The sequence below is a fragment of the Mirounga leonina genome, unplaced genomic scaffold (assembly GCF_011800145.1).
Source record: "Mirounga leonina isolate KUSES-001 unplaced genomic scaffold, KU_Mleo_1.0 Mir_200, whole genome shotgun sequence".
Taxonomy (NCBI): Eukaryota; Metazoa; Chordata; class Mammalia; order Carnivora; family Phocidae; genus Mirounga; species Mirounga leonina.
In genome coordinates this window covers 22,191,636-22,214,006 of record NW_023270503.1, presented here as the reverse complement: position 1 = coordinate 22,214,006, position 22,371 = coordinate 22,191,636, and the positions used below count along the sequence as shown (strand labels likewise).

General features: G+C 57.3%; 1 protein-coding gene and 1 long non-coding RNA gene across 2 annotated transcripts in view; both read left to right on the top strand.

Annotated features, from left to right (window-relative positions):
• The first annotated feature begins 256 nt into the window (after positions 1–256).
• On the top strand, positions 257–1,569 carry LOC118025046. Its single transcript, XR_004683242.1, has 3 exons — positions 257–411; positions 843–910; positions 1,261–1,569. It is a non-coding gene; the product is annotated as an uncharacterized LOC118025046 (long non-coding RNA).
• A 1,895-nt stretch (positions 1,570–3,464) lies between these two features.
• Positions 3,465–22,371, top strand: part of ITGA3 (integrin subunit alpha 3) — a 28,956-nt gene continuing 10,049 nt past the window's right edge. The window contains exons 1-16 of the mRNA XM_035026888.1: positions 3,465–4,042; positions 11,413–11,540; positions 11,856–11,935; positions 13,665–13,914; positions 15,374–15,460; positions 15,846–16,053; positions 16,493–16,689; positions 18,341–18,429; positions 18,557–18,693; positions 18,857–18,943; positions 20,103–20,170; positions 20,242–20,378; positions 21,010–21,159; positions 21,258–21,355; positions 21,723–21,870; positions 22,133–22,201. Coding sequence (XP_034882779.1) covers positions 3,837–4,042; positions 11,413–11,540; positions 11,856–11,935; positions 13,665–13,914; positions 15,374–15,460; positions 15,846–16,053; positions 16,493–16,689; positions 18,341–18,429; positions 18,557–18,693; positions 18,857–18,943; positions 20,103–20,170; positions 20,242–20,378; positions 21,010–21,159; positions 21,258–21,355; positions 21,723–21,870; positions 22,133–22,201 — 2,139 coding nt within the window. The 5' untranslated portion in view covers positions 3,465–3,836. The remainder of the gene's footprint in view (positions 4,043–11,412; positions 11,541–11,855; positions 11,936–13,664; positions 13,915–15,373; positions 15,461–15,845; positions 16,054–16,492; positions 16,690–18,340; positions 18,430–18,556; positions 18,694–18,856; positions 18,944–20,102; positions 20,171–20,241; positions 20,379–21,009; positions 21,160–21,257; positions 21,356–21,722; positions 21,871–22,132; positions 22,202–22,371) is intronic.

Here is a 22,371-nt window from a genome sequence, read left to right as displayed (position 1 = left end):
GGCCTCCCCCAAAGATGCCCTGCTTCATCTTTGACACCCCTGAGGGTTCTCAGCTCTGGGCCAGTACATAGTAGGGTGTCAGTGAATGTTGGAAGCTGACAGATTCTGAGCCAGGGACGGGGCGCCTGCCTGAACGTATCTAGGTCACAGGAAGAAAGGAAATCTGATAAACCCATTCATGCTTCATTGCTCCTCCTTCCCTCCTCAGTAATTTGCATTTTCAACTCAGATCAGAGATAGAGACCTGAGTCTTAATTCAATAGCAAAGATTTGGTTCACTTAGTTCAACAAATCTTAGGAGCCTTGGGATACACAGGATGCCAGCTGGGAAATAAGGAGACATCTCCTCCAGCCCTTTCAATGCACAGATGGGGAAATCGAGGCTTGGAGGAGTAAAGTAACTTGCTCAAGGTGAGAGGGCTGAAGAGAGCCCGCACTCAACCCACAAGGTGCCTCAATTCTGCTCCATCTCTCTCTCCTCCAGCTGCCCATGCACAACTTGTCTGCGCTCTGACCTTCCTGTGAGGAGTGAGTTAGCAAGTGGTGTGGTCTGGGGCTCTGAGAGAGGGAGATGGAGAGGAGTCCCCCAGAGGAAGGCTAATGCAAACCTAGCAAGTGCTGAATAAACCAAGGCACCTTTATAGAATCTTGACGTTGTCATTGTGGTGACTGAGAAAACTTCACCCCAAACCAGGCCCCAGTAACTCTTCTGCTTTCTTCTCTCCTGAGGCTCCGTCCTGCTAGTCCTTCCCTTCTCCCTCGTCCATATACTCCTCCTCCAAGAAGCCTCCCTGCCTCCACAGCAGAACCCACAGTTGACTTGTTTTCACCGTCCCTCGCAGAAGCAGACAGACCCCACCCAAGATTTTGCTTGATGTCAAGACTGATGACGCCACACACAGGCCAAGAGGTATTAAAAAGTTTATTATTTACATAATTGAGGTCTCTGGGGAGAGCAGGGCTGGCCTGTTGAGCAAGGTCTGAAATGGCCTGAGAAAGCAAGGAGATGAGATGGCCTTATTGTGGTTAGGGACTGAGATCAAGGTGAGCATTTGTGCGGGAAAGAGGTTTGAATCCCCCCTGGTCACCAAAGAAGGGAACATGGCCCCCAGGCTTTGTTATCAGCTTGTCCAGCTGTGGGGCAAAGGGGGAGAGGTGGGGCTTACAAGCTGTCAGCTGTCAAACATCAAAAAAAGGACTCTGATTCCTTTTCACATGTGTTATTCATGTGCCCTTGTTTCTCTCTGTCTGCTTTTCCAGGTGGGGCCCTTCTCCACGGAGAAGAGTTGATATGACAAAGTCAACTGAGGGATGAGATCAGGCTGTGGATGATCTATCACTGGAACCAGGGGACTTCAGACCATCATCATGAACTTGAAGTTTCTCTTTCTGCATCTCTCCAGCTCAGAGGCCCTTCCAGTGTCCACATCTCCCTCCATCCCCACGCCGTCTCCCCCAGATCTCTCTGACACTCCCCCACATTCCTTCGCTCGAGCCCTCCCCCGCTCTCAGGCACCCTGCTCCCACTCCCACATTCCCTCAGGATACTCCCCTGGAGTGGAAAAACCATCCCTCATCCCTTTCCTGCTCCCAGCCCTGGGATCGGACATACTGGTCATTCCTGTTTGGGATGGCCAAAGAGATAATGCCTGGCATAGAGCCCATCTGTCATCACAGGATTCTCAAAGCTGTTTCAGGTGGGACTCCTTGCCCACACAGAGCATCCACCCTGGCCCCTGCCCTCCTGGCCCCAGCTGTCTGCTTTTCTCCAGGAATAAGGTGGAGGACCCGGCAGCCAGGCCAAAGGAGAACAGGGTAACTGGTCAACTTCCATACAGGTCAGCTTTCTGTTCCTTGCCCTCAGATGTCTCCTAACACTGCAGGCCATGGGCCGCAAGGCAGACCACGGGGAGAGGCTGGGTGGCTCTGGGAGTCCCAGCTTGGGAAGAAATGCTATCCTAAGGGCAGACAGGGATGAGCACCACAGAGAATGCTGTTATTGCAGTTGGTTTTGTTCAGATGCATCTGGCTGTCTGACCAACATCTGCCTGGGACTCGTCTCTTACAGACGCAGCTGTGGTGAGTAGCTTCCAGTCCTAGCTCTGCCCCTCTGCAAGCTGTCTGACCTTGGACATCCAGGTTTCCTCCTAAGTCAAATGAGGATGATAATCCTAACCTCACAGGGAGGATAGGAGGATGAAATAAGAGTCTGCACGTGAAATGATTCATTAACTATAACGTTCAAGACCCCTTCACAACATAGTTGTTTTTTATTATTATAAACTTTCAGAGACAGGGACTCTAAATCAAACTGCAAGACAGTGAGGGCTGAAGGCTGAATTTCTGGGTCAAAAGAAGAAAGTTCCTTCAGCCTGGAGAAAAGAATGTTCAGGGGAAGTGGGTCTTTGCACTGCACTATGAGAAATCCGAGTTCGATTCAAGAAAGTACATAGTGACCTCCTGAAGTTCCCTTTCAGTTAGGTTCTTCTGAGGATGGCGGGACCTTTGGGCCCCGCCCACCTACCTCCACCGGCGCCACCCACTACACACCTATGGAGGCTGGCGTCCCCGCCCAGTCTCCAAACACTCAGGCTGAGCCTGGGTAGGAGGAGGAGAAGACCTTTGGGAATCCGTGGGGCTGGGCCCTGAAGGCAGGAGTGTATGAGATACGGGTGCAGTGTGGGCCCAGCTCCCTGGCCACACAGTGCATTCCAAGGAGAAGGGACTCATTTCCACTCCGAAGGGTTTATAAGGGATACCAGAAGGCGGAGCCCTTTGGGGGAAGCGCTGTCTTGTTGCTTATCACGATTAGCAATGCTTGGTTAGTACCACTGAATAAATAAATATCTGCCTGGCTTTGCGGAGGGACCAGATCCAGCCCGGATCAGGGTGGGTGGGGGCGGGTGGGCAAGAGAAACACATCTCGACAAGGACCGCGAAGGGCCTGGGTGCGAGGAAGAACGCCCAGAGACCGCCAACCGCCTCTCAGGGATTCCCAGCGCTGCCGAGGCGAAGCCGGCTTTCCACCCAGAGGCGCGCGGACGCCGCTTCCCAGATGCGCCAACGCCGGGGCTCTCCAGCGGGCCCGCAGGGGTGGCCGCGCCTGCAACGGCCTTTCCAGCCGCGGTGGCAGCCGGAGCAAAGCAGCCGGACTAATCCCACCCCCGGCCCCGCCGGTCCAATCCATCTTGCTCGGGAGGTGACGCTTCCTGGGAGAAGCAAGGGGCGGAGAGGGGAAATCCAAGCTTTGGGGGGCTCCCGGCAGGTGTCTGGGGGGGAGGGCGGAGCCTGCTTAGGGAGGATGAGGAGGGAGGGGCCGTGCTGCCCCTTTAAGAGGCGGTGGCGGAGCCAGGACCTTTTCTCTTTCCCCGGAAGGAAAGCGGAGCCCCGGCTGGGCGCGCAAGGTGGGGAGGTGCGGACTTGGGCGTGGGGAGGCGGGGCGCGCGCGGAGGGGACCGCTCCCTCCCGTCTTCCTTGCGGTCGCCCGGCCTGCGTTCCCAGATCCGCCGCCGAGACGGGATCGAAGGCTACAGTGCGGCCGAGGGGGCGCGGCCGGGACGCGCTGGGGGCAGGGTGCCCGGCGCGGGGGGCGGTGATCCGCCGGCCGGGCTGGCGGGAGAGTAGACCCGCGAACCTTGGAGAGGAATCTCAGAGCGCAGACCCTGAGCCGACGTGAGACTGACCGGGGCTGGGGGCCAGAAACTTCTCAGCGCTGCCGGGCTCAGCGACGCAGCCCGCCCGAGTGTTCTCCGGTGGCGCGGGGAGCAGGTGAACCGGTCCTCACTCCCGGCTCCACGCCCTCACGCGCTCTCGCCGCGGCCGCCGCCCCCGCAGCCATGGGCCCGGGCCCCCGCCGCGCCGCCTGCGTCCCGCGCCCGATGCTCTGCGCGTTCGCCTTGATGGTGGCCGCCGGCGGCCGCGTCGCCTCCGCCTTCAACCTGGACACCCGATTCCTGGTGGTGAAGGAGGCCAGGAACCCGGGCAGCCTCTTCGGCTACTCGGTCGCCCTCCACCGGCAGACGGAGCGGCAGCGGCGCTACCTGTAAGTGAGGCTGGCGGGGGGTGGGGGGGGGGGGGGGCGGGGGGGGCGGGGGGGGGGGGGGCAGCCCTTCCCTGCCCAGGTGTGGCGGGAAGTGGAGGCAGTGGGTGTGGGATGGGGTCAGCAATCACTGGCAAGTGCTGACCCGGCCAGAACCTGTATAAACTCAGCCCCTCAGCCCTTTAAACCTCTCTTGAAAGTAGAAGTGGGATCCCCGTTTCCTGAGCCTCCTCCCACTCTGTTGACGGAGTAACTAATGTACGAATACTTCTCTCCAGGGCTGGGACCTGGGAAAAACTGCAAGGTGAACACCCAGTGGATCCCTCTTCCCGATTTCCTGGGAAGAACCTGTGGGCATATGTGTTTAAGCCCGCCCGGGCCTTTGCACCTCGCGTTTAGTCAGCGGGCCCTGCCGGCCACGCCCTCTGCAGAGCCAGACTGGAGGGCCTTCGCCGCTGCTTGGTGCTTGGTGCTTGGTGCTTGGCGGTTGCAGGGTGAGGTGATGCATGAATCTGGCCATTTGGAACTGTCCAGGAGCTCCCTCTGATCCCTTGAGGATGGGGAAGTAGAGCGAGCTGTCCCAACTCCTGCTTGGTCTCCTGCCCCCCACCCCACCCCCAGCAGGGACGCCCTGCCACCAGACATCTTCCTTGCATTCCACAGATTCATGTTGAATCTTCAACCCTGAGTGTGTTTGTTTTGGTTTGAAGAGGGGAATGGTGTTTTTCTCTTCTGTTCCCCTTCCCCGACAGCTGTAAGGAGAAGGAGGGGAAGAGCTACCCACAGGGGAGAGGAGCGAAGGAGATTGCATCCAGCTGTCCATGTTTCCTCCCGCCCCTCCCTCCCGGCTGTCACCGACATACTCCTGCCTAGAGGGGCAAGTCTAGGTTTCAGAAGTTTCTCTGCCCCGGGCTCAGGTGCTCAGGTTGGCAGCTGGGGTGGGGGACGCTATCCCAGGAGGGAAGGAGTTAGGACAGGTCAGGCAGGTCCCACCTACCTCTTTGGGCCAGGGGACCTACCAGACATCTACCCCTACCTGGTGTCTAACTCCGCTGAGCAAGAGGATGTGGTCTGATACAGGGTGTATTGAAACCTTTCCCAGCTCTGGCTGGGGCCTGCAGAAACTTGAGGAATCTTGGAATGTCCAAAGTCCAAACTCTGCCCCAGCCTTGGCCTCTGCCCTGCTGGCCCAGCCCCTGCGCAATCTACCTACCTACTTGGCCTCGGTCTACGTTCTGCAGAGGCTAAGGCCACCACACCCTTCCCAGCACAGCGCCCACAACTGCCGCCTGCCCTCGGCCAGCCCTTCATCCTTCGGAGACCCTAAAAGTGACCATCAGCACAAGTTTCTATACTGGTGCTCTTTCTGCCCCAGCCCAGAAAAAGCTTTTTAGAATTTCTTTTTTTTTTTTTTTCAAGATTTTATTTACTTATTTGAGAGAGAGAGAACAAGTGCACACGAGCAGGGGGAGGGGAAGAGGGAGAAGCAGACTCCCTGCTGAGCAGAGAGCCCGACGTGGGGCTCGATCCCAAGACCCCGGGATCATGACCTGAGCCAAAGGCAGATGCTTAACTGACTGAGCCACCCGGGTGCCCCAGATTTTTTAGACTTTCCATACTGAATCTGCATGACATGAGGGAACGCAGTGTAAAAAGATCAGGAAAGCGAGAGTAAATAATGAAAAGCTGGAGTAGATAATGGACTCTGTAAACCCCAACCCCCACCCCCCTACCCGCTATGTGACCTTGAGCAAGATATTTCCCTTCTCTGGGCCACTTTTCTCCAAAGAGGGGTTGGACCTGGATCTATATCCTCCTTCCTGCCTCTGTTGGCCTCTCAGAGGGCAACCTGGCACTGGGGAGGGAGAAGAGGCGCCAGAATCCCCCTGCCAGTTTCCAGTCTTGGATCTGTCACTGATATCTGAGTCTTAATGTCTCCACGGGGCAGGGCGTGGGGACAACATGCCTTCTTCATGAGCTGCCAGTGGGGCTCCAGTGTGTGTAAGCCGCTCTGCATGTGCCTGAGTCTCGGGGGAGCAGGTTTGGGCTCTTGTGCCAAAGCCAGGCCCGTATTACCCACGGGCCTCACCCAGGATGGCTGAGCAGAGGGGCTCTACTTTTCTTCCTGGGCGGCTAGAGATGGCATTACCCCTGCTAAGAGCCCAGAAGGTTCTAAAACTCATGAACCGTGGGGAGGCAGGTAGTTCTAGATAGAGTTCTGGGCCATTCTCTCCTGTATCCTGTCTTTCCCCGGGGGGGGTTCTCTATCTTGGCTCATCTCCTCTCACTGAATTCTGCCCCTTGGCCCTTTGGGAGGGCCAGCTGGGCCAGCTGGGCTAAGCTGCAGCCAGCTGTGTAGCCAGATGTGAACAGCTGCCTGAGTGCACAGCTTAGGGGATCCAACAAGTCAGGTCTTATTTTCTGTTAGCCTACAAGCCCTTTTGGAAAAGGGGAGAGGTTTCCTGATCCTGAACAAACTCTTAGCCTGGGGTTCCTAGAAGGTCTGCAGGAGATGCGGGGGGCTCCTGCAAATACGTGAAAATCATGCGTCTGGGAGCACGGGGAGGGGAAGAGCATGGCGTTCGTCCTATTCTCAAAGAAGGCCTTATTCTAGAAATGGTTAAAATCCCAGGTGTGGGCCCTCTTCGTTCCCCATCGTCTTTATCTCTGGACCAGAGTTAGGGAACTCCCAGAACATCAGAGTTCACCCCAACCCAGGCCCCGGCTTCCCAGTCGCCAGAAGTGAGGGGTGAGGAGCAGGGCCAAGGACCAAGGTGCTTTGGGCTTCTGGGTGAGATGCATGACAAGCCCTGGGGAAGCAGAGGGATTATTCCTCTGGGAGCTGGTCCCTGCCCCCCAGCCCTCCGCACCTGCCCTGTCACTCCCTCCTGGGAATCCAGTTGTCCTGGTCTGGTCTGACCTTGTGGGCTATGGAAGATACCTCTGGGGCTCTCTCTCTCCCCTTTGCCCTTGTGTGGAATTGAGGGTGTCTGCGGAGCCTGGGGTGGGGGTGGATGTGGCTCCTGGCCGATGAGGTCATATCTGAGGTAGGTAGGAACGGGGCTTACCTGCCATTCTCTCCTAAAACATGTTTCCCTGGGCAGGGCAGGCACCTGGCAGCCTCTTTCTCATGCCGGGGGAAATGGGCAGAACAGCTGTGGCTGCAGGCAGAAGGCCTGCACGCGGAGCGCCCTCTTCCTCTGGCTCTCTCCAGTGACCAGCCCAGGTCAAGGAGCTTTAAATTGGGCAGGAGGCAGGGGAAGCCTGATCTTGTAGAAAAAGAAGTGGAAGGGGGTTGGCCAGAGCTGAACAAAGGAGGAAGAAGATGTCTGTTGCAGCACGAGGGATGGAGGGTAGATGACACAGAGAACACCCCAAGGGATCAAATATGGAAAAGATACTAAGGAGCCAGCAAGAGGGAGAAGAAATGAGAAAAACAGCCTTGTTTGGGGCCAAGGCCTCTTTCTCCAGTCCTCTCTCATTCTCTTGCTTCCTCCAGCCTGTTGCTCTGGTTCTAGGGCTGAGTCACCAGAGGGGAGAGGGGGCTGGGTGGGCAGCGTCAGGGTGACGTAGGGGGAGGACGGAGAAGCCTGCGAGTCCGCTACCACGGGAGCGGGAGCCTCTGGGGAGATGGCTAATTTGGGCAGCAGGATGGGCACAGAGCTGCGATCCAGCATCTGAGAGCTGCTCCTCCCGCACCCCTGGTCTCAGAGCTGAAGCGGCGCCCGGCGCCACTGGCCTCCCAGCCTGAGGTGGCAGGGGACCCTGAGGAGTGAGGCATGGGGGCCTGTGGTCTGAGTGCTGACACTCAGGCGCCTCCCTGAATCTTACAGGCAGTATCTCTGAGCATCACCCCACCCCAGTGCCCCCCAGGGAGTCTTCTTCTCTTTGGGGTGAGCCAACCTGGTGCCTTGAAGGCTCCTGGGCCCCATTCCCCAGCCTCCTCTGATTCTGCTGTTTTCGGCTTGGCTGTTACATTAGCTTTGATCACCTCCCCCCCCCCCCCCCCAGGAAGAGTGATGGAACGGGGGTGAGGAGGTGCTTTTATGGAACTTGGAGTTCAAGGGCTCCCCAGAGGCCGGGAGGGGCTGTCTGGCTGGAGCCAAAGGTGAGGCCAAGGAGCTGTTGGAAAGCCCTTGAGCGGTCATTTCATCCATTCCCCTAGCTCCTGCAGGGGCCCAGGCCGGCTCCAGGAGAGGGACACTCAGATCTCCTTTCTTCTATGCTCCAAGAACTGGGCAAAGCATCCTGCTAGCCTCCCTTCCGACTGCTGCCTGGAGGTTGGACTCACTGGTGCTCTAGGAGGGGTCAGCTTTTGGACTCACGGACCTGGACCAGCCCCAACAGCAGGCAGCAGAGATGCTCATTTGCATGCTATTTTACATTTCATTTCTGTGCCAGGAAGGCCTCTCCCACACCTGGCTGTGGCTTGAGGGAGCTGGACCTGACCCTCTGCACATGCCTTCCCCCATCCAACTCCCAGTCCTCTGGCTGGAGACCCATTGGATCCCGGGATGGGAGCCAGAGGGCCTTAAAGGGCCTCTGAGCAGGCCAAGTAGGAGCTAAAAATACCCCAGGGGGGGTTGGAGGGGGGCTCCCTGTGGAATCTCTGGGGAGGGAGAGGCCTGGGATGTGGGGCTAGAATTGGGGCACCCGCCCTGCCCCACCGCCCATCAGTGGGCACAAGGCTAGGGCAGGGTGAGGGCTGAGCGGGTATAGATGGTAAAGGGATTGATTGCAATCCCAAATGCCAGCCATGCCCGGCTTTGCCTGCTCGGTACCCCAGGAGGCTGAGAGGAGGAGTCCCTTAACCCACTCCCTCTGAGATGAGCAAAGCTGGGAGGTCATGGCCACCCTGCTCCCCAGCCACCTCATGCCCCCACACCTTGGTCAGGGCTGCAGCTGGGGGACAGCAACACTTCTACTGCATGTCACACCCTGGAACGCAGCCTGGGCTGCCCAGGGACACCTTGCCCCCTGAGGCCTGGAGCTACCCCTTCAAGTTCACCGTAGCCAACCCTGAGCCTCTGCCTCTAGCCAAATCTGGGCAACCGTGCCAGCATGACTCTGCCGGTGCCCCACCCCCAGGGATTCCACCGCCATGGAAGGACTCCCAGGTCCCATCCTCGGCTCCCTCTAAACAATCAGTCTGCTCTTTGCCCTCTGTTCCAGACTCCCTAACCAGGTGGGGCAAAAATTCCCTGGTGCTTGGAGGAACACCTGGGGATGAGCAAAGGCCAGTCCCTGATGCCGCCAGAAGTCAGACCGAGTGCTCACGTTGGCCATGACTTCATAGTCAGAAGGCCTTTTTGAAGAACTAACCCATTTGTTCCCCCCAACAACCCCAGAGGTTGGTGGGACAGCTGCTGTCCCCATTTCACAGATGAGGCACTCACAGCTCAGAGAGGGAAAAGAAATTGCCCTCACGGGGCAGAACAAACCCGAGAACCAGGCTCTTCTCTTCCTTTCCCACGGGCTTTTGCTTCGCTCCCTCACCTGGCAGTCGCGTGGGGGGCAGAGGTCCATGGGTGGTCAGGCAGCGGGCTCACCAGGCACCCTCTCCAGGCCAGACAGAGGGTGACTAACCAGGCCCGGCTGCCACCTTGGCGCCCTGCCCGCCTTGCTGCCGGCAGCTCCTAACTGCTCTACTTGGAGAAGCTGCACCCCTGCCCCCAGGGACGCTTCCCAGCTCGAGGTCGGAGCGAGATGTGAGGCGCAGGCAGAAGTCCCGCCCCCTTCCCAGCACCCCCAGGCGGTGCATTCCTGACAGCCAGTGGGCGGAGGCACCCCAGGTCCCGGCATGCCCAGGCCCTGCCCTGCCCTCTCTCCGGGGCCCTCACTCACCGGTCCCGGGCAGGAGCTGCAGGTGGGGCATTGCTGTGTACCTCCAGACTCTGGCGGGCGGGCAGCCCAGGGCCCGGGTTCTGAGCTGGGAACCTCAGGGTGATTGTGTTGCTGGGGCCAGATGGAGGGGTACCTAGGAGGTACCTGCCACCCAGAAGGCCGAGTCCATCAGGATCCGGGAAGCCGTGCGGGCAGAACGTCCACAGGCCTCAGGGAGAGATGATGCCTGGGGAGCAAAGGGTGGTCGAGCTGTCTTCTCAAACCGAGGTGCACAGTATTTGGGGCACTTGTTAATTAGGCAGGTTCCAGGGGTCCACCCCCAGATTCAATTTAGATGGTCTGTGGCAGGCTGAGGAGTTTGCCGGTTTTTAACAAATAGGCCAGGGATTTCTGATGCTGGTGGGCCCAGGACCGTCTCCAGAGATACTGCGCCCAGGCTGACCTGCCTTCCTCCCCTCTAGCCACCTGTCTGGGATGGGGTGGGTGGCCAGGGCCCTAAGCACCCTTGTAGGGACTTGCAGTCAGTGTCCCCAAAGATGGGTTCTGGGCAGGCTGGGGGCGATCCCCACTCTCGGGCGCACCTGCCAAGAACTCAGCCCTGTGGCCCCATTGTCCAAAGTGTCAGGTGCCCAGCCCCCCCATACCTTGTATGCCTGTCTCAAAGTGGTGGTGGTGTCCTGGCGGGGGGGAAGAATAGCATCACCCAGGTCACTTAGGGCCCTGCTGACCCCAGCTCACCTGGCTCCGCTTTCGGGGACACTCCCTGCGTCCAGTGTCACCTCCTGCTCCTATTCTTCAGTGCTAGCCACTAGACCCGAGTCCTTATATAATTTAGAGAGGAAGGACCCAGGCCTCCAGCATCATCTCCCCCAGGCCCCCCGGAAGTTGAAGGCCGTGCCAGGATTCCCCCCGGTCATTCTCTCTTTCAGTCTACCTTCACTTCAGAGGCCAAAGCATCCCTTCCCAAACCCAGATCTGATCACGTTACTCCCTTGCTTAAAACTCCCTTCCCACCCTGCCCTCCTGTGTGTCTCTCCCCCCCACACCCCCCCTACTCATGTTCCCAGCTCCCACCATACTTAGGGCCGAGGGGATCCTGAGTCACCCTGCTTGCTCACGCTTCCTGGCCCTCCTGCAGATCATACCTTTTCCTACAGTGCCCTTCCTCCCTTTCTCCTGGTGAGCCCTGGTCATCATCCTCAGACTCAGCTCGGGTTCCCCCTTCTGTGAGGACCCCCTTCTCCCGGACTACTCCCCACGCCGCATCTGGGCAGGTTTGTGCCCTGCTTTCCTCTCCAGAGGCGCTTACTGCAGATGTCTGTTTTCTTGCCCGCCCCTCCTGTATTGGCCACTCCTGGAGGACGGGGGCCAGGATCCATTCATCTCCTGACCCCAGAGCCTGGCACACAGCCTGGCACCGGGGACATAGCAGGTGCTCAGCAAACATGTTGAACAGAAAGTTGTTCGAAGCAGGCTTTGGGGAGTCTGAGCCTGGGCCCACCAACCTCATTGCATCCCACCCCCACCAGGCTCCTGGCTGGTGCCCCCCAGGACCTCGCCATGCCTGATGGCTACACCAACCGGACTGGTGCTGTGTACCTGTGCCCACTCACTGCCCACAAGGATGACTGTGAGCGGATGGACATCTCAGAGAAAAGTGAGGGCAAGGCACTGGGGATCAGCTCTGGGTCAGGAGTCTGGTGGAGGGGGTAGCACAGAGGGTGACCTGGAGCAGCGATCAGGCTTACCTGGGCAATTTCCAGTCCCTTCTTGTCCAGCTGGGAGGAGGGGGCGCTAGAGGAAAGTGGGACCACATGGGATCGGTAGAGCTGAGATTCATGGCAGGCTGGAGAAGGGCATAGGGAGGGTGGCCTGCAGGGGTGGAGGGCCAGGAAGACCAACCCTACCCTCTGGATGTTCCAAGCACAGGGAGGACGGGTGCCCCGGCTCATGACCCCTTCCATGCCCACAGGTGACCCTGACCGTCACATTATTGAGGACATGTGGCTCGGGGTGACGGTGGCCAGCCAGGGCCCTGCGGGAAGAGTCCTGGTAAGTGGGCACTCACTGTCAGCTCCCCCCCCACCCCAGCCCTCTCCTTCATTTCCCAGGAGCTGCGGAGGGAAGCAGAGGGCAGGAGAGGGGTCTTTGGTGAGTGAGCTGGGACCTTGCAGATGTCTATTTTGGTGGCTGGAAGTCTCCACGGGCCTGAGTGTCCCCTCGATCCTGCACTTATGATGTGCTTCCAGGGCCTGGCACGGCCTGGGTCCTGTCTGAACCACCCACTTCCTTCCCCCACCCCTGCCCCCTCCTCCCGGGGTGCTCACCCTGCGTGGGAATGAGCTGAGGGAACTGTGAGGAGGAAAGGGCAGAGAGAGCCCGGGGCAGTGCGGCCTGGGCCTGCTCCTTCCTGACAGGCTGGCTGGCGGATGAGGCACAGCCCTGCTGACCCCGGCTCACCCCCTGGGGTTTGGGGGCCACTTCCTGCTGTCACTTGTCACTTCCTGGCTGCCTTCTTCAGTGTCGGCCCCTGGGGTCTCAATTTCTGAATCCCAGATAGGCAATTCTTTTTTTTTTTTTTTTTTAATCGATGTGAAATTTACAGACAGTGAAATGTACAGATTTTAAGTTTTAATGAGGTCTGACCAAGGAAACATCGATGTAACCGATACCCATTAAAGAAATATTTACATCACTCCAGAAAGTGTGCCCCCGTCCAATCAATGGCCACCCCCTAGTCCTCTCTCTTGCAATTTCTGTCACCTTTGAATACCATTTTAAGCTCTGGGTTTGCATCAGTTCCCTGTAACGCCATTTTAGAACCGTGTAATGGAAGGCGTGTGGTCTAGCATTCCATTTAGGGCAGTTCTAGACCCTGGGTACCCGCTCAACAGATGTTCAGTGAGCACCTACTGTGTGCCCCAGCTCTACTAGCACCAGCAGCTTAGCAGTGAGTCCGGCCCGCTGCTGGTGGAGCTCACGGCTGGGAGGAGACACAGAAAGCAAGCAGACAAGACCCAGGCCCAGTTCTGGATTTTGCCTGGCCGCCGGCTGTTTTACAAACACCCTGATCTGATGGACTTGTCCCACAACTGTTTGTCGAGCCCCTCCAGTGTGCAGGGGGAGCTAGGAGAGAGGCAGGAGCTGCCTAGCGCTTGGGAGCTCAGGCTCAGGAGCCTGGCAGCCTTGGTTTGAGGATTTTCTGCATCTCTCTAGATGTGAGATCTTAGAGACTTCGTTCTCTGTGCCTCTGTGCCCCTTGTCTAAGATGGGGGGTGGGGTGGAAATTGTCCCTGCTCCACAGTGGTGTTGGGACGCATACTGGATTTAGTATCGTGAGGAGCTTAGACTTCTGTCCGGCATATAGTAAGCACTCAGTAGGTGTTAGCTGCTATTATTACTGGCGTCATTGCGATTATTATTTTAATAATGGCCTGTCCACCAAGAGGGCAGAGCAGAGAAGTAAGTTCCTTCATCTGCTCCTTTTAGACCTGAGAGCCCGGACCCCACATTCCCTCATGCTTTCCCCTTTTCCTTTTGCCAAGATCCGTAAGCCACTCTCAGACCCAGGACCTCCTGGCCTTCCCAAAAAGTGTTCCCAAACTTCACAGCAGATTTCCGAATCCTGGGAAGCAGACATAGGTCCAGGCATCACTGTGGGAAGACAGAAAAGCTGGGAGACGTCTTCCAGCTCCTCTCCAGCAAAGCCAGAGGTGCCCAGGGCCAAGGAGACAGCCGGCCTTCGGTCCCTGCCGCGGTCTCAGGCTGTGTGTGTCCCCAGGTCTGCGCCCACCGCTACACCCAGGTGCTGTGGTCGGGGTCGGAGGATCAGCGGCGCATGGTGGGCAAGTGCTACGTGCGGGGCAATGACCTCGAGCTGGACCCCACCGACGACTGGCAGACCTACCACAATGAGATGTGCAACAGCAACACTGACTACCTGGCGACAGGCATGTGCCAGCTGGGCACCAGCGGCGGCTTCACCCACAACACTGTGTACTTCGGCGCTCCCGGGGCGAACAACTGGCGAGGTAGGGGTGGGGGGGGGGGACGGCGGGAGGAGCGGAGCGCGCCCACTCCCAGAGGGCAGAAGAGGCCTCTTTGCCCCTGTCGCGCCCCAAGCGCTCATTATGTTAATTGAACTTAAACTACTCTTATGAGGCGAGCTTCCCCCCACCCACTTTACAGAACACTGAGCCTCAGAGAAGTGAAGTCAGTTGCCCAAGTTGCCAACAGTAAGTGACGAAACCTGAACTGGAAAGCAGGTCCATCTGACTCCACTTCAAGCACTGAAAACCTTATTAAGAAAATAAAACATGTTGGGCGCCTGGGTGGCTCAGACGGTTGGGCGTCTGCCTTTGGCTCAGGTCATGATCCCAGGGTCCTGGGATCGAGTCCCGCATCGGGCTCCCTGCTCCTTGGGAGCCTGCTTCTCCCTCTGCTTCTCTCTCTGTCTCTGTCTCTCATGAATAAATAAATAAAATCTTTAAAAAAGAAAAGAAAAGAAAACATGCTCCTGCTACAACTACTAACTGGGACAGTGGGATTTGGTGAAACAAAGAGTGAAAGTGCCCCTCCCCTCCCCGCCCCCCCCGTCCTGTTTCCCCGTGCAGACTACCGAGTGTCTTGCCCAGCCTCTGACTTATCTTAGACTATATAAATATCTTTATAACACACACACACACACACACAGGATCACACTAAACATGCTGTTCTGCTTCTTTCTCTTTCCACTTATCAATAAGCTAGGGGCATTTTTTTTTTCTCATCGATACATAGAGGGCAATCTTTGCGGGGCTCGTGGAGTATTTCTTTGTATCAGGAGCCGAGCTAGTAACGGCTATGGCCGCACTGCTGGGGTGTCTGAGGCTCACAGCCCCCTCCATCTCTGCCTCTCTCCGCCACGCAGGTTGTAGCCCCAGTGAGCCTCCTCTCCTTACTGCATCCTTGTTAATTGCAGAATCGACAGGCAGAGGGAGCCCCGAATCTTCTCCTCTTGACCAACAGGTAGCCCAGGGCGTAGTCGTAGCTCCAGACTCACCGGAGGCTGAGGCCTCTCCTCCGTCCTCTGGTCCTCCCCCACCCCCTGGTCCTTTAGAACCTCGGCAGGGCGGCAGGGACTCTCCCACAGCAGCCCCAGGGAACAGGGAACAGGTAGGCAGCTCGAGTTTGGGGGCAGGACCAGGAGATAATGGCGTGGAGTCTGGCCTCGGTGTCTAGAGTGAGGGAAATGTCATTTCGTATCCAAGAGCCTGGATGACCAGATTCCAGCCCTGGCTCAACAACTACTTGCTTTTCTCATCTGCAAAATGGGCATCATCATTTACTTCACAGAATTATTAAAATAAAGCGGACGTGATTTTCCAATGGCAAAGTGCTCACAAATAAAAGGGGTTATTATATGCTTATTGGGTGAGGTTAGCAGGGTGACGTAGACGTGGCGGTTGAAGGGAGTGGTGACTTAAACTCCTCCCCTCCCCCTCCCGAAAGGAAACAGCTACATGATTCAGCGGAAGGACTGGGATTTATCCGAATATAGTTATAAGGACCCAGACGACCAAGGGAACCTCTATATTGGTGAGTCCAGCTGTGGTGGCTCGTGGGGTGGTGGAGGAAGGAGGGGGCTCAGTTCCTAGCACTCTGGCCCCTCACCTTCGGTGCCTGGTAGAAGAGCGAGGCCACGGTGCAGGTGTGACTAGTGCCATTTAGCTCGACTAGCACATACTTATTGAGCACCACCTGTATGCCAGGGCTGTTCTGAGCACCCAAAATGCAAAGTCCCTACCTTCATGGAAGTCATAGTCCTGTGTGCAGGCAGGACTGGAGGCTGGGCGTCCAGGATCCACTTTCTTGCCCAACTTGGAATAGAGGGATAAACGATATTTGGGAAGTCTGGGGGGCAGAGTGGAAGGGGACAAAGTTTACTGGGCCTTGCTTGACCACCTCCCCGCCCCCATCCCAGGATACACAGTGCAGGTGGGCATCGCCATCCTGCACCCCACGGACATCACCATCGTGACAGGTGCCCCACGGCACCGACATATGGGCGCTGTCTTCTTGCTGAGCCAGGAGGCAGGTGGAGACCTGCGCAGGAGGCAGGTGCTGGAGGGCATGCAGGTGGGCGCCTACTTTGGCAGCGCCATTGCCCTGGCAGACCTGAACAATGATGGGTGAGGATCCAGGGACGTTTTCTGGGGCCAGGGAGAACGGCAAGGGGGGCAGTCTTGCCCAAGCCAGGGCAGAGAAATGGAAGGTCCCGATTGCTCATTTGTTTGCATGCTCTTTACAGGGATGTGCATGTTGATTTGCATGTTGATTTGCAATTAGCCTTGATGAGATTCTGGGTATTTACATGTCAATTGCATGACACCTGCATCTCCTTTTGTCCTTGTATAGTTCTCGTGGATGTGGGTTGTTTGGGTGTGATCTGCACTCCCTGGCTTCCCCGTGACGTGTGTCCTCTGTGAGACCGGTCCCATTGGCATTTCCATGTCCTTCCCACAAACCATGGCCAGAGATGCCATTTGTATAGCCATGCGCCCTGGCGCAGTTGTGCCCACTAAACGAGAGTTAGGTTGTCCCATTTCTCCCTCCTTCTCTCCCGTGCAGGTGGCAGGACCTCCTGGTGGGCGCCCCATACTACTTTGAGCGGAAAGAAGAGGTAGGGGGTGCCCTCTATGTCTTCATGAACCAGGCAGGCACCTCCTTCCCTGCCCACCCCTCCCTCCTGCTCCACGGCCCCAGTCGCTCCGCCTTTGGCTTCTCCGTGGCCAGCATTGGTGACATCAACCAGGACGGATTCCAGGGTATGAGCCAGCAGTCCTGCCCCAGCACACCCACTGAGTGCCAGCTCCATACCAGGCTTGACAGGGCCCGAAGAGAGGACGGGATGAGGCCCAGGCCCAGGGAGTTCACAGCAGTAACAGGGAGAGGCCGTGCAGAGGAAGCTACCAGCGGCAAGCTTGGTGGGCCTCCCGCAGGGGTGGATGTACCACTGGGCATCAGATGCTGGGCTGAGTGTGCACAGTGGAAGGGCATAGAAGGGGTATCACGTGATTTCTCGATCTACCCAAATTTAGTGGATGTGGGCTGTTCACATCAGATATGAATGAAGCTAGAGCAGCAGTGTGGAGATGGGTTGGGTGCTTTGAAAGCCAGGCAGAGGAACTGGGGCTTTACCTTTGGGTAATGGCAGAGGGGTGGGTGTCCATGTCCAGAGAAGGTCTAGGGGCAGGGATGTGATATGATAACTTGGTACCTTGAAAGATGGTTCTGGAGGGTAATATGGGATGGATGGGGGAGAGCAAGCCTGGGGATGTTAAGACCAAGAATGTATTCTATCAAGTGTGGGATGCGAAGGGCTGGGACAAAGTGGGAGCCCCAGGTGTAGAGGATATCCAGTGCTGTGCAGGACTTGGGGATCAATCCGACCTGGGGTATCAAGCAAAGAGACAGAGTAAGGAAGAGCCTGGTTGCCATGAGAGCACTCGGCTTATCTGGAAACCACTTTTTCTGACAACCTCAGTTTCCCAGAACATACCTAAGAACCAAAAGGAAGGCAGAGGAGTCTCTAAAGAGCCAAAGTAGGTGCTAGAAAGTTCAGGTAGCAAAGCCCAAACATTTACTGATAGAAGAGTCGTCCGGTTTCTACTCAGAACCTACTTACTTTTCCTTTACATACTTTTCTAACAAGCTTGGCTTTCCGGTTACCTAGGCCTTATCAGATCAAAAGCAGTGAACTAGAAAGAGTTGAGTAAAGGTTAAGAAGATAATAAAACATTTGGGGTTTATTTGTGGAAATAATGGTTAGAATTTTAAAAGTCTAAGGAACTTTAATAAGGAAAGTGATAGTGTGATTAAAATTCCAGCCCCTGGTGTTAGACAGGCATGGACTCAATATCCTCTTTCTACTCATGAGCTGTGTGGCTTTGGGTTTTCTGAGTCTGCTTCCTCATCTATAAAATGGGACGGCAGTACCTACCCCAGCAGTCTCGTCAGGATTAAATGAGAGCAGTGCTTGATAACTAGCTGGCAGAGTCACCAACGGGGAACACTTCCTTTTGTGACCCTGCTGGTAAATGTCATTAGAAGAACCGGGTGTCTGAAGGGGAGGTTGGTGGAGGAGATGCAAGATGCCACAGTTAGGGAAAACAAACACTAGGCCAGTGCTCAGAAATCTGGAGTGTAGGCCTGCCTGTGACATTAACTTGCTATGTGACTCTAGGTAAGTCCCTTGTCTCTCCTAGACCTACTTTCCCACAATATAAAAGGAGGCACCTGGGCTCACAGTGGTCCCAGTTTTAATCCTGAGCCATAGAGCTCCGTTCCCTGATGTTCTGAGTGTTGCCTGGCAGTGTGAGTTCTGTTTCCTGCTGGACCCTGTGGCCTGGAGTGCCAGGTCGGGGAGACATGGGGTCCGCAGGACTCAGGGTGACCTGTCCTGCCTCTCTTCCCCAGACATTGCCGTGGGAGCCCCATTCGAGGGCTTGGGCAAAGTGTACATCTATCACAGCAGCTCCAGGGGGCTCCTGGGACAGCCGCAGCAGGTATGGGTGGACAGGAACAAAGGGGGCTTTCCCTCCTTCCCCTCACCCACCCTCTCCCTATTCCCCCTGGGCCCCGGTCCCCAGAGCTCACCCTGAGCCTGTCCCTACTGCTTCCCCCTACCCCCAGGTAATCCAGGGGGAGGAGCTGGGACTGCCCGGCTTGGCCACCTTTGGCTACTCACTGAGTGGGCGGATGGATGTGGATGAGAACTCCTACCCAGACCTGCTGGTGGGGAGCCTGTCAGACCGCATCGTGCTGCTTCGGTAAGCCAGGGCGATGGTGGATAGGGGCCTTTCTCCCCTCCAGCCCTGTCTGCATGGCTCCCCAGCTCCATCCACCTTCGGCACCAGGTCCACGCAAGCCTGAGCCCCAGGTCTAGCCTGGCAGGGGCTGGGCAGGAAGGACTGATGTCTGTTTTCTATGCAGGGCACGGCCTGTCATCAATATCCTCCACAAGACCTTGGTGGCCAGGCCATCTGTGCTGGACCCTGCACTCTGCACACCCACCTCCTGGTGAGACTCTCAGCCACTGCTCTGTCCACATACTCCTTATGTATGGGCATGCCAGGAAGGACCCTGGCTCCCAAACCCCTCCCCTTGCAACTCCTGATTTCCCACCCTTAGAGGGTTGATTCCTGGGGTAAGCGTTGCCCCTCCTACCCAACCTCATTAAAAAGCCAACTTCCTTGCAGGAGGTAATGGGCAAATTGGAGGGGTAGGAGAGCATGGTGGTTAGGAGCGGGAGCTCTGGACGGCCTTGTTCAAATTCCAGCTATGCCCACTGCAGTGGTAAGGGTGGGCTCTGGGGAGGGAGGTCCCGGAGGAGGAGGGAAGAGGGAGACACTTAGGTGGATGGGAGAGAGAGCCACCTTGAACAAATTGTTATCTCTTTTGAGTCTCAGGTTCATTGCCTATAAAACAAAGTTAATAATAGTAACAACGAATTTATGGGATTGTTGTGATAATTAAATGAGATGATGTACACAAAGCCCTTCACATGGCGCCTTGTCCACCTCAAGTGCTCAGAATATGTTAGTTGCTAACGTGGTCGCAGTAATGATGGTGATGGCCCCGAGGCCTTTGCATGAATGAGGCCTGGATCAGAAGGCAAAGGGACCCAGAGCAGAAAGCAGGGGTGAGTGGGAGAAGGAGATCTGGACAGTGTACCCTGTATAAGACTGGGCAGGGCACCAACCAACTGATAGCTTCAGGCAACTCCTTCTGCTCTCAGGGCCTCAGTTTCCCCATTGGTGACCTCTAACCCAGTTTTCTTTAATTTTTTTTTTTAAGATTTAATTTATTTATTTTAGAGGGAGGGGAAGCAGAGAGGGAGAGGGAGAGAGAGTCTCAAGCAGACTCCCCGATGAGTGCGGAGCTCAGTGAGGGGCTCGATCTCATGACTCTGAGCTCAAGACCAGAGACGAAACCAAGAGTCGGATGCTTAACAAACTGCGCCACCCAGGCACCCCTCTAACCCTGTTTTCTATGGCTTTCATGGGAGTGGGCAGGGAAGAGGCCAAAGACACCCTAACCAGCTCTGTGGATTCCCCAGGTTTGCCCCTGCCTTTCCTCCTAAGGGCCTGGTTTCCCCTGGCCCAGTACAAGGGTGAAGGCCAGGGCATGGATAACTGGGTCCCACTGTGACCTCCTCCTGTCTCCCGCCTCCCAACAGCGTGCAGGTGGAGCTGTGCTTTGCTTACAACCAGAGTGCCGGGAACCCCAACTACAGGCGAAACATCAGTGAGTACGGGGGTGTGGGGAAGGAGGGGTATGCTTGCCTGGCCACTTGATAACACCCCATCCACCTCCAGCCCTGGCCTACACGCTGGAGGCCGACCGGGACCGCAGACCGCCTCGGCTTCGCTTTGCACGCAGCCAGTCAGCCGTCTTCCACGGCTTCTTCTCCATGCCCGACATGCGCTGCCAGAAGCTGGAACTGCTCCTGATGGTGAGGGAGGGGCCGGGGCGGGACGCCGGCTCCAAGATCTCTGGAGGAGGTTAGCCAGAGTCCCCCCAGGTCAGGGGCAAGGGACTGGAGTCCCCCCAGAGACAGAGGTGGGGGAGGTGGGAGACCTGGGAGGCCATAGGTCTGCAGCGGGTACAGTGCACAAAATGTGGTAGAAAGAGACAGAGAGCCTCGGAATGGGGATGGGCGCCAAAGGGCTTATCACCTCTGAGAAAAGTGAGGTGTGTGAGACTCTTGGCTTAGTTGGTGTCTGGGGGGGAAGGGGGCCCGTGAGTGCGGGACCAGCTCAGCCCCTCTCTAGGATATCACGGTTGGAAGAGCTCATCCTGGGGACCCCAGGGATGAAGGGAGGCTCAACAAACCCCCGACCCCCGATACACACCCCCCACCCCCATCTCTGGGGAGAAGGAGTCCCATCATCTTGCTTGTAGGTCAGAGTTGTAGGAAGGGAGTCAATCTGATGATAGGACCAGAGGGGGTTCAGCCTTACTGGGGTTTTTCAAGGTGGGTGGGGGCTCAGCTCCTCCTTGAGGGTTCAGGCTGGTGTGAAGAGTCAACTTGGGGAGGGGGGAGGGGAGCGCAGCGCTGGGCTCAGCTCCCCCTCCTTCCCCAGGATAACGTCCGCGACAAACTCCGTCCCATCATCATCTCGATGAACTACTCTTTACCTTTGAGGATGCCCGAGCGCCCCCGGCTGGGGCTGCGGTCCCTAGACCCGTATCCGGTGCTGAACCAGGCGCAGGCTCTGGAGAACCACACCGAAGTGGGTGGGGCCCGGGCCGGAAGGGCGGGGGCCGGGGAGGCCTGTGGGGCGAGAGGGCGCTGTGGAGGATGGGCCCTCACGCCTCCGGCCACCCCCAGGTCCACTTCCAGAAGGAGTGCGGCCAGGACAACAAATGCGACAGCAACTTGCAGATGCAGGTGGCCTTCGTGTCGGAGCTGGGGCAGCCGCTGAGCAGGTGCGCTCTGGGCCGCGCTGATTGGCCAAGGGTGGGGCGGGGAGGGGCTTCATTGGCTAACGGGAGGTGAGGGGCGGGCCCTGCGGGTCTGGGCGATTCCCGGGGACCCCGGAAGATCTGAGGGGAGGGGCCTCAGGGAGAGGCGAGTTGAGAGCAGGGACGTTAACTGGCCGGGTGGATGCTTAGGCTGGCCTTCGCGGACAAAGAAAAGGGCTTTCTTCTCCAGGGGAGGCCAGAGGGCCGGGCTTGGCTGTCCCGAGAGGGGACTTTCTTCCCTCAGTAGACCTGAGGGGCGGGGCCTAGTTGATCCGGGGCGGGCCTGGGGCGGGGTTCTGGGCTCAGCGCCGGGGTCCTTCCCTCCGCTCAGGCTGCAGTACAGCAGAGATGGCCGGAAACTGCTCCTGAGCATCAACGTGACCAACACCCCGAGCAGGGAGCGCGCTGGGGAAGACGCCCACGAGGCGCTGCTCACCCTGGCGGTGCCTCCCGCCCTGCTGCTGTCCTCAGTGCGCCCCGTGAGTGCCCCCTGCAGGGCTCAGAGCCCAAACAGGGTCCGCGAGCATTTACATCCTTATATACATGTCATTTACATGTGTCCTCATTTGTCCTGTGTCCACCCCGCTTCCTCTCGGCTGGGCTTCTTCAGGTGTTTGCAGCGTCTCTAATGCTAGGAGCACCTGGTGCTCAAGCCTCTAGGCATCAGACCCAGTGCCACAGGGAGGGGGCTGGAGATGCCCTACTCTGACCACCCAGACCTGATTTGTCTCCTTTCCTCAGGCTGGGATGTGCCAGGCCAATGAGACCATTGTCTGTGAGCTGGGGAACCCCTTCAAACGGAACCAGAGGGTGAGTGCTGGCCACACCTTCCCAGGCTTGTGGGTCCCAGCCTGCTACTCTGATGAGCTCCGTAACCTTTCTTCTGCCTGCCTGCTTCCCAGGTTTCCTTGAAGCAAAGAGCCAGGATAGGGACAGGGAAATACAGGAGGGCATGGGGAGAGGCCCAGAGACTAAGAAAA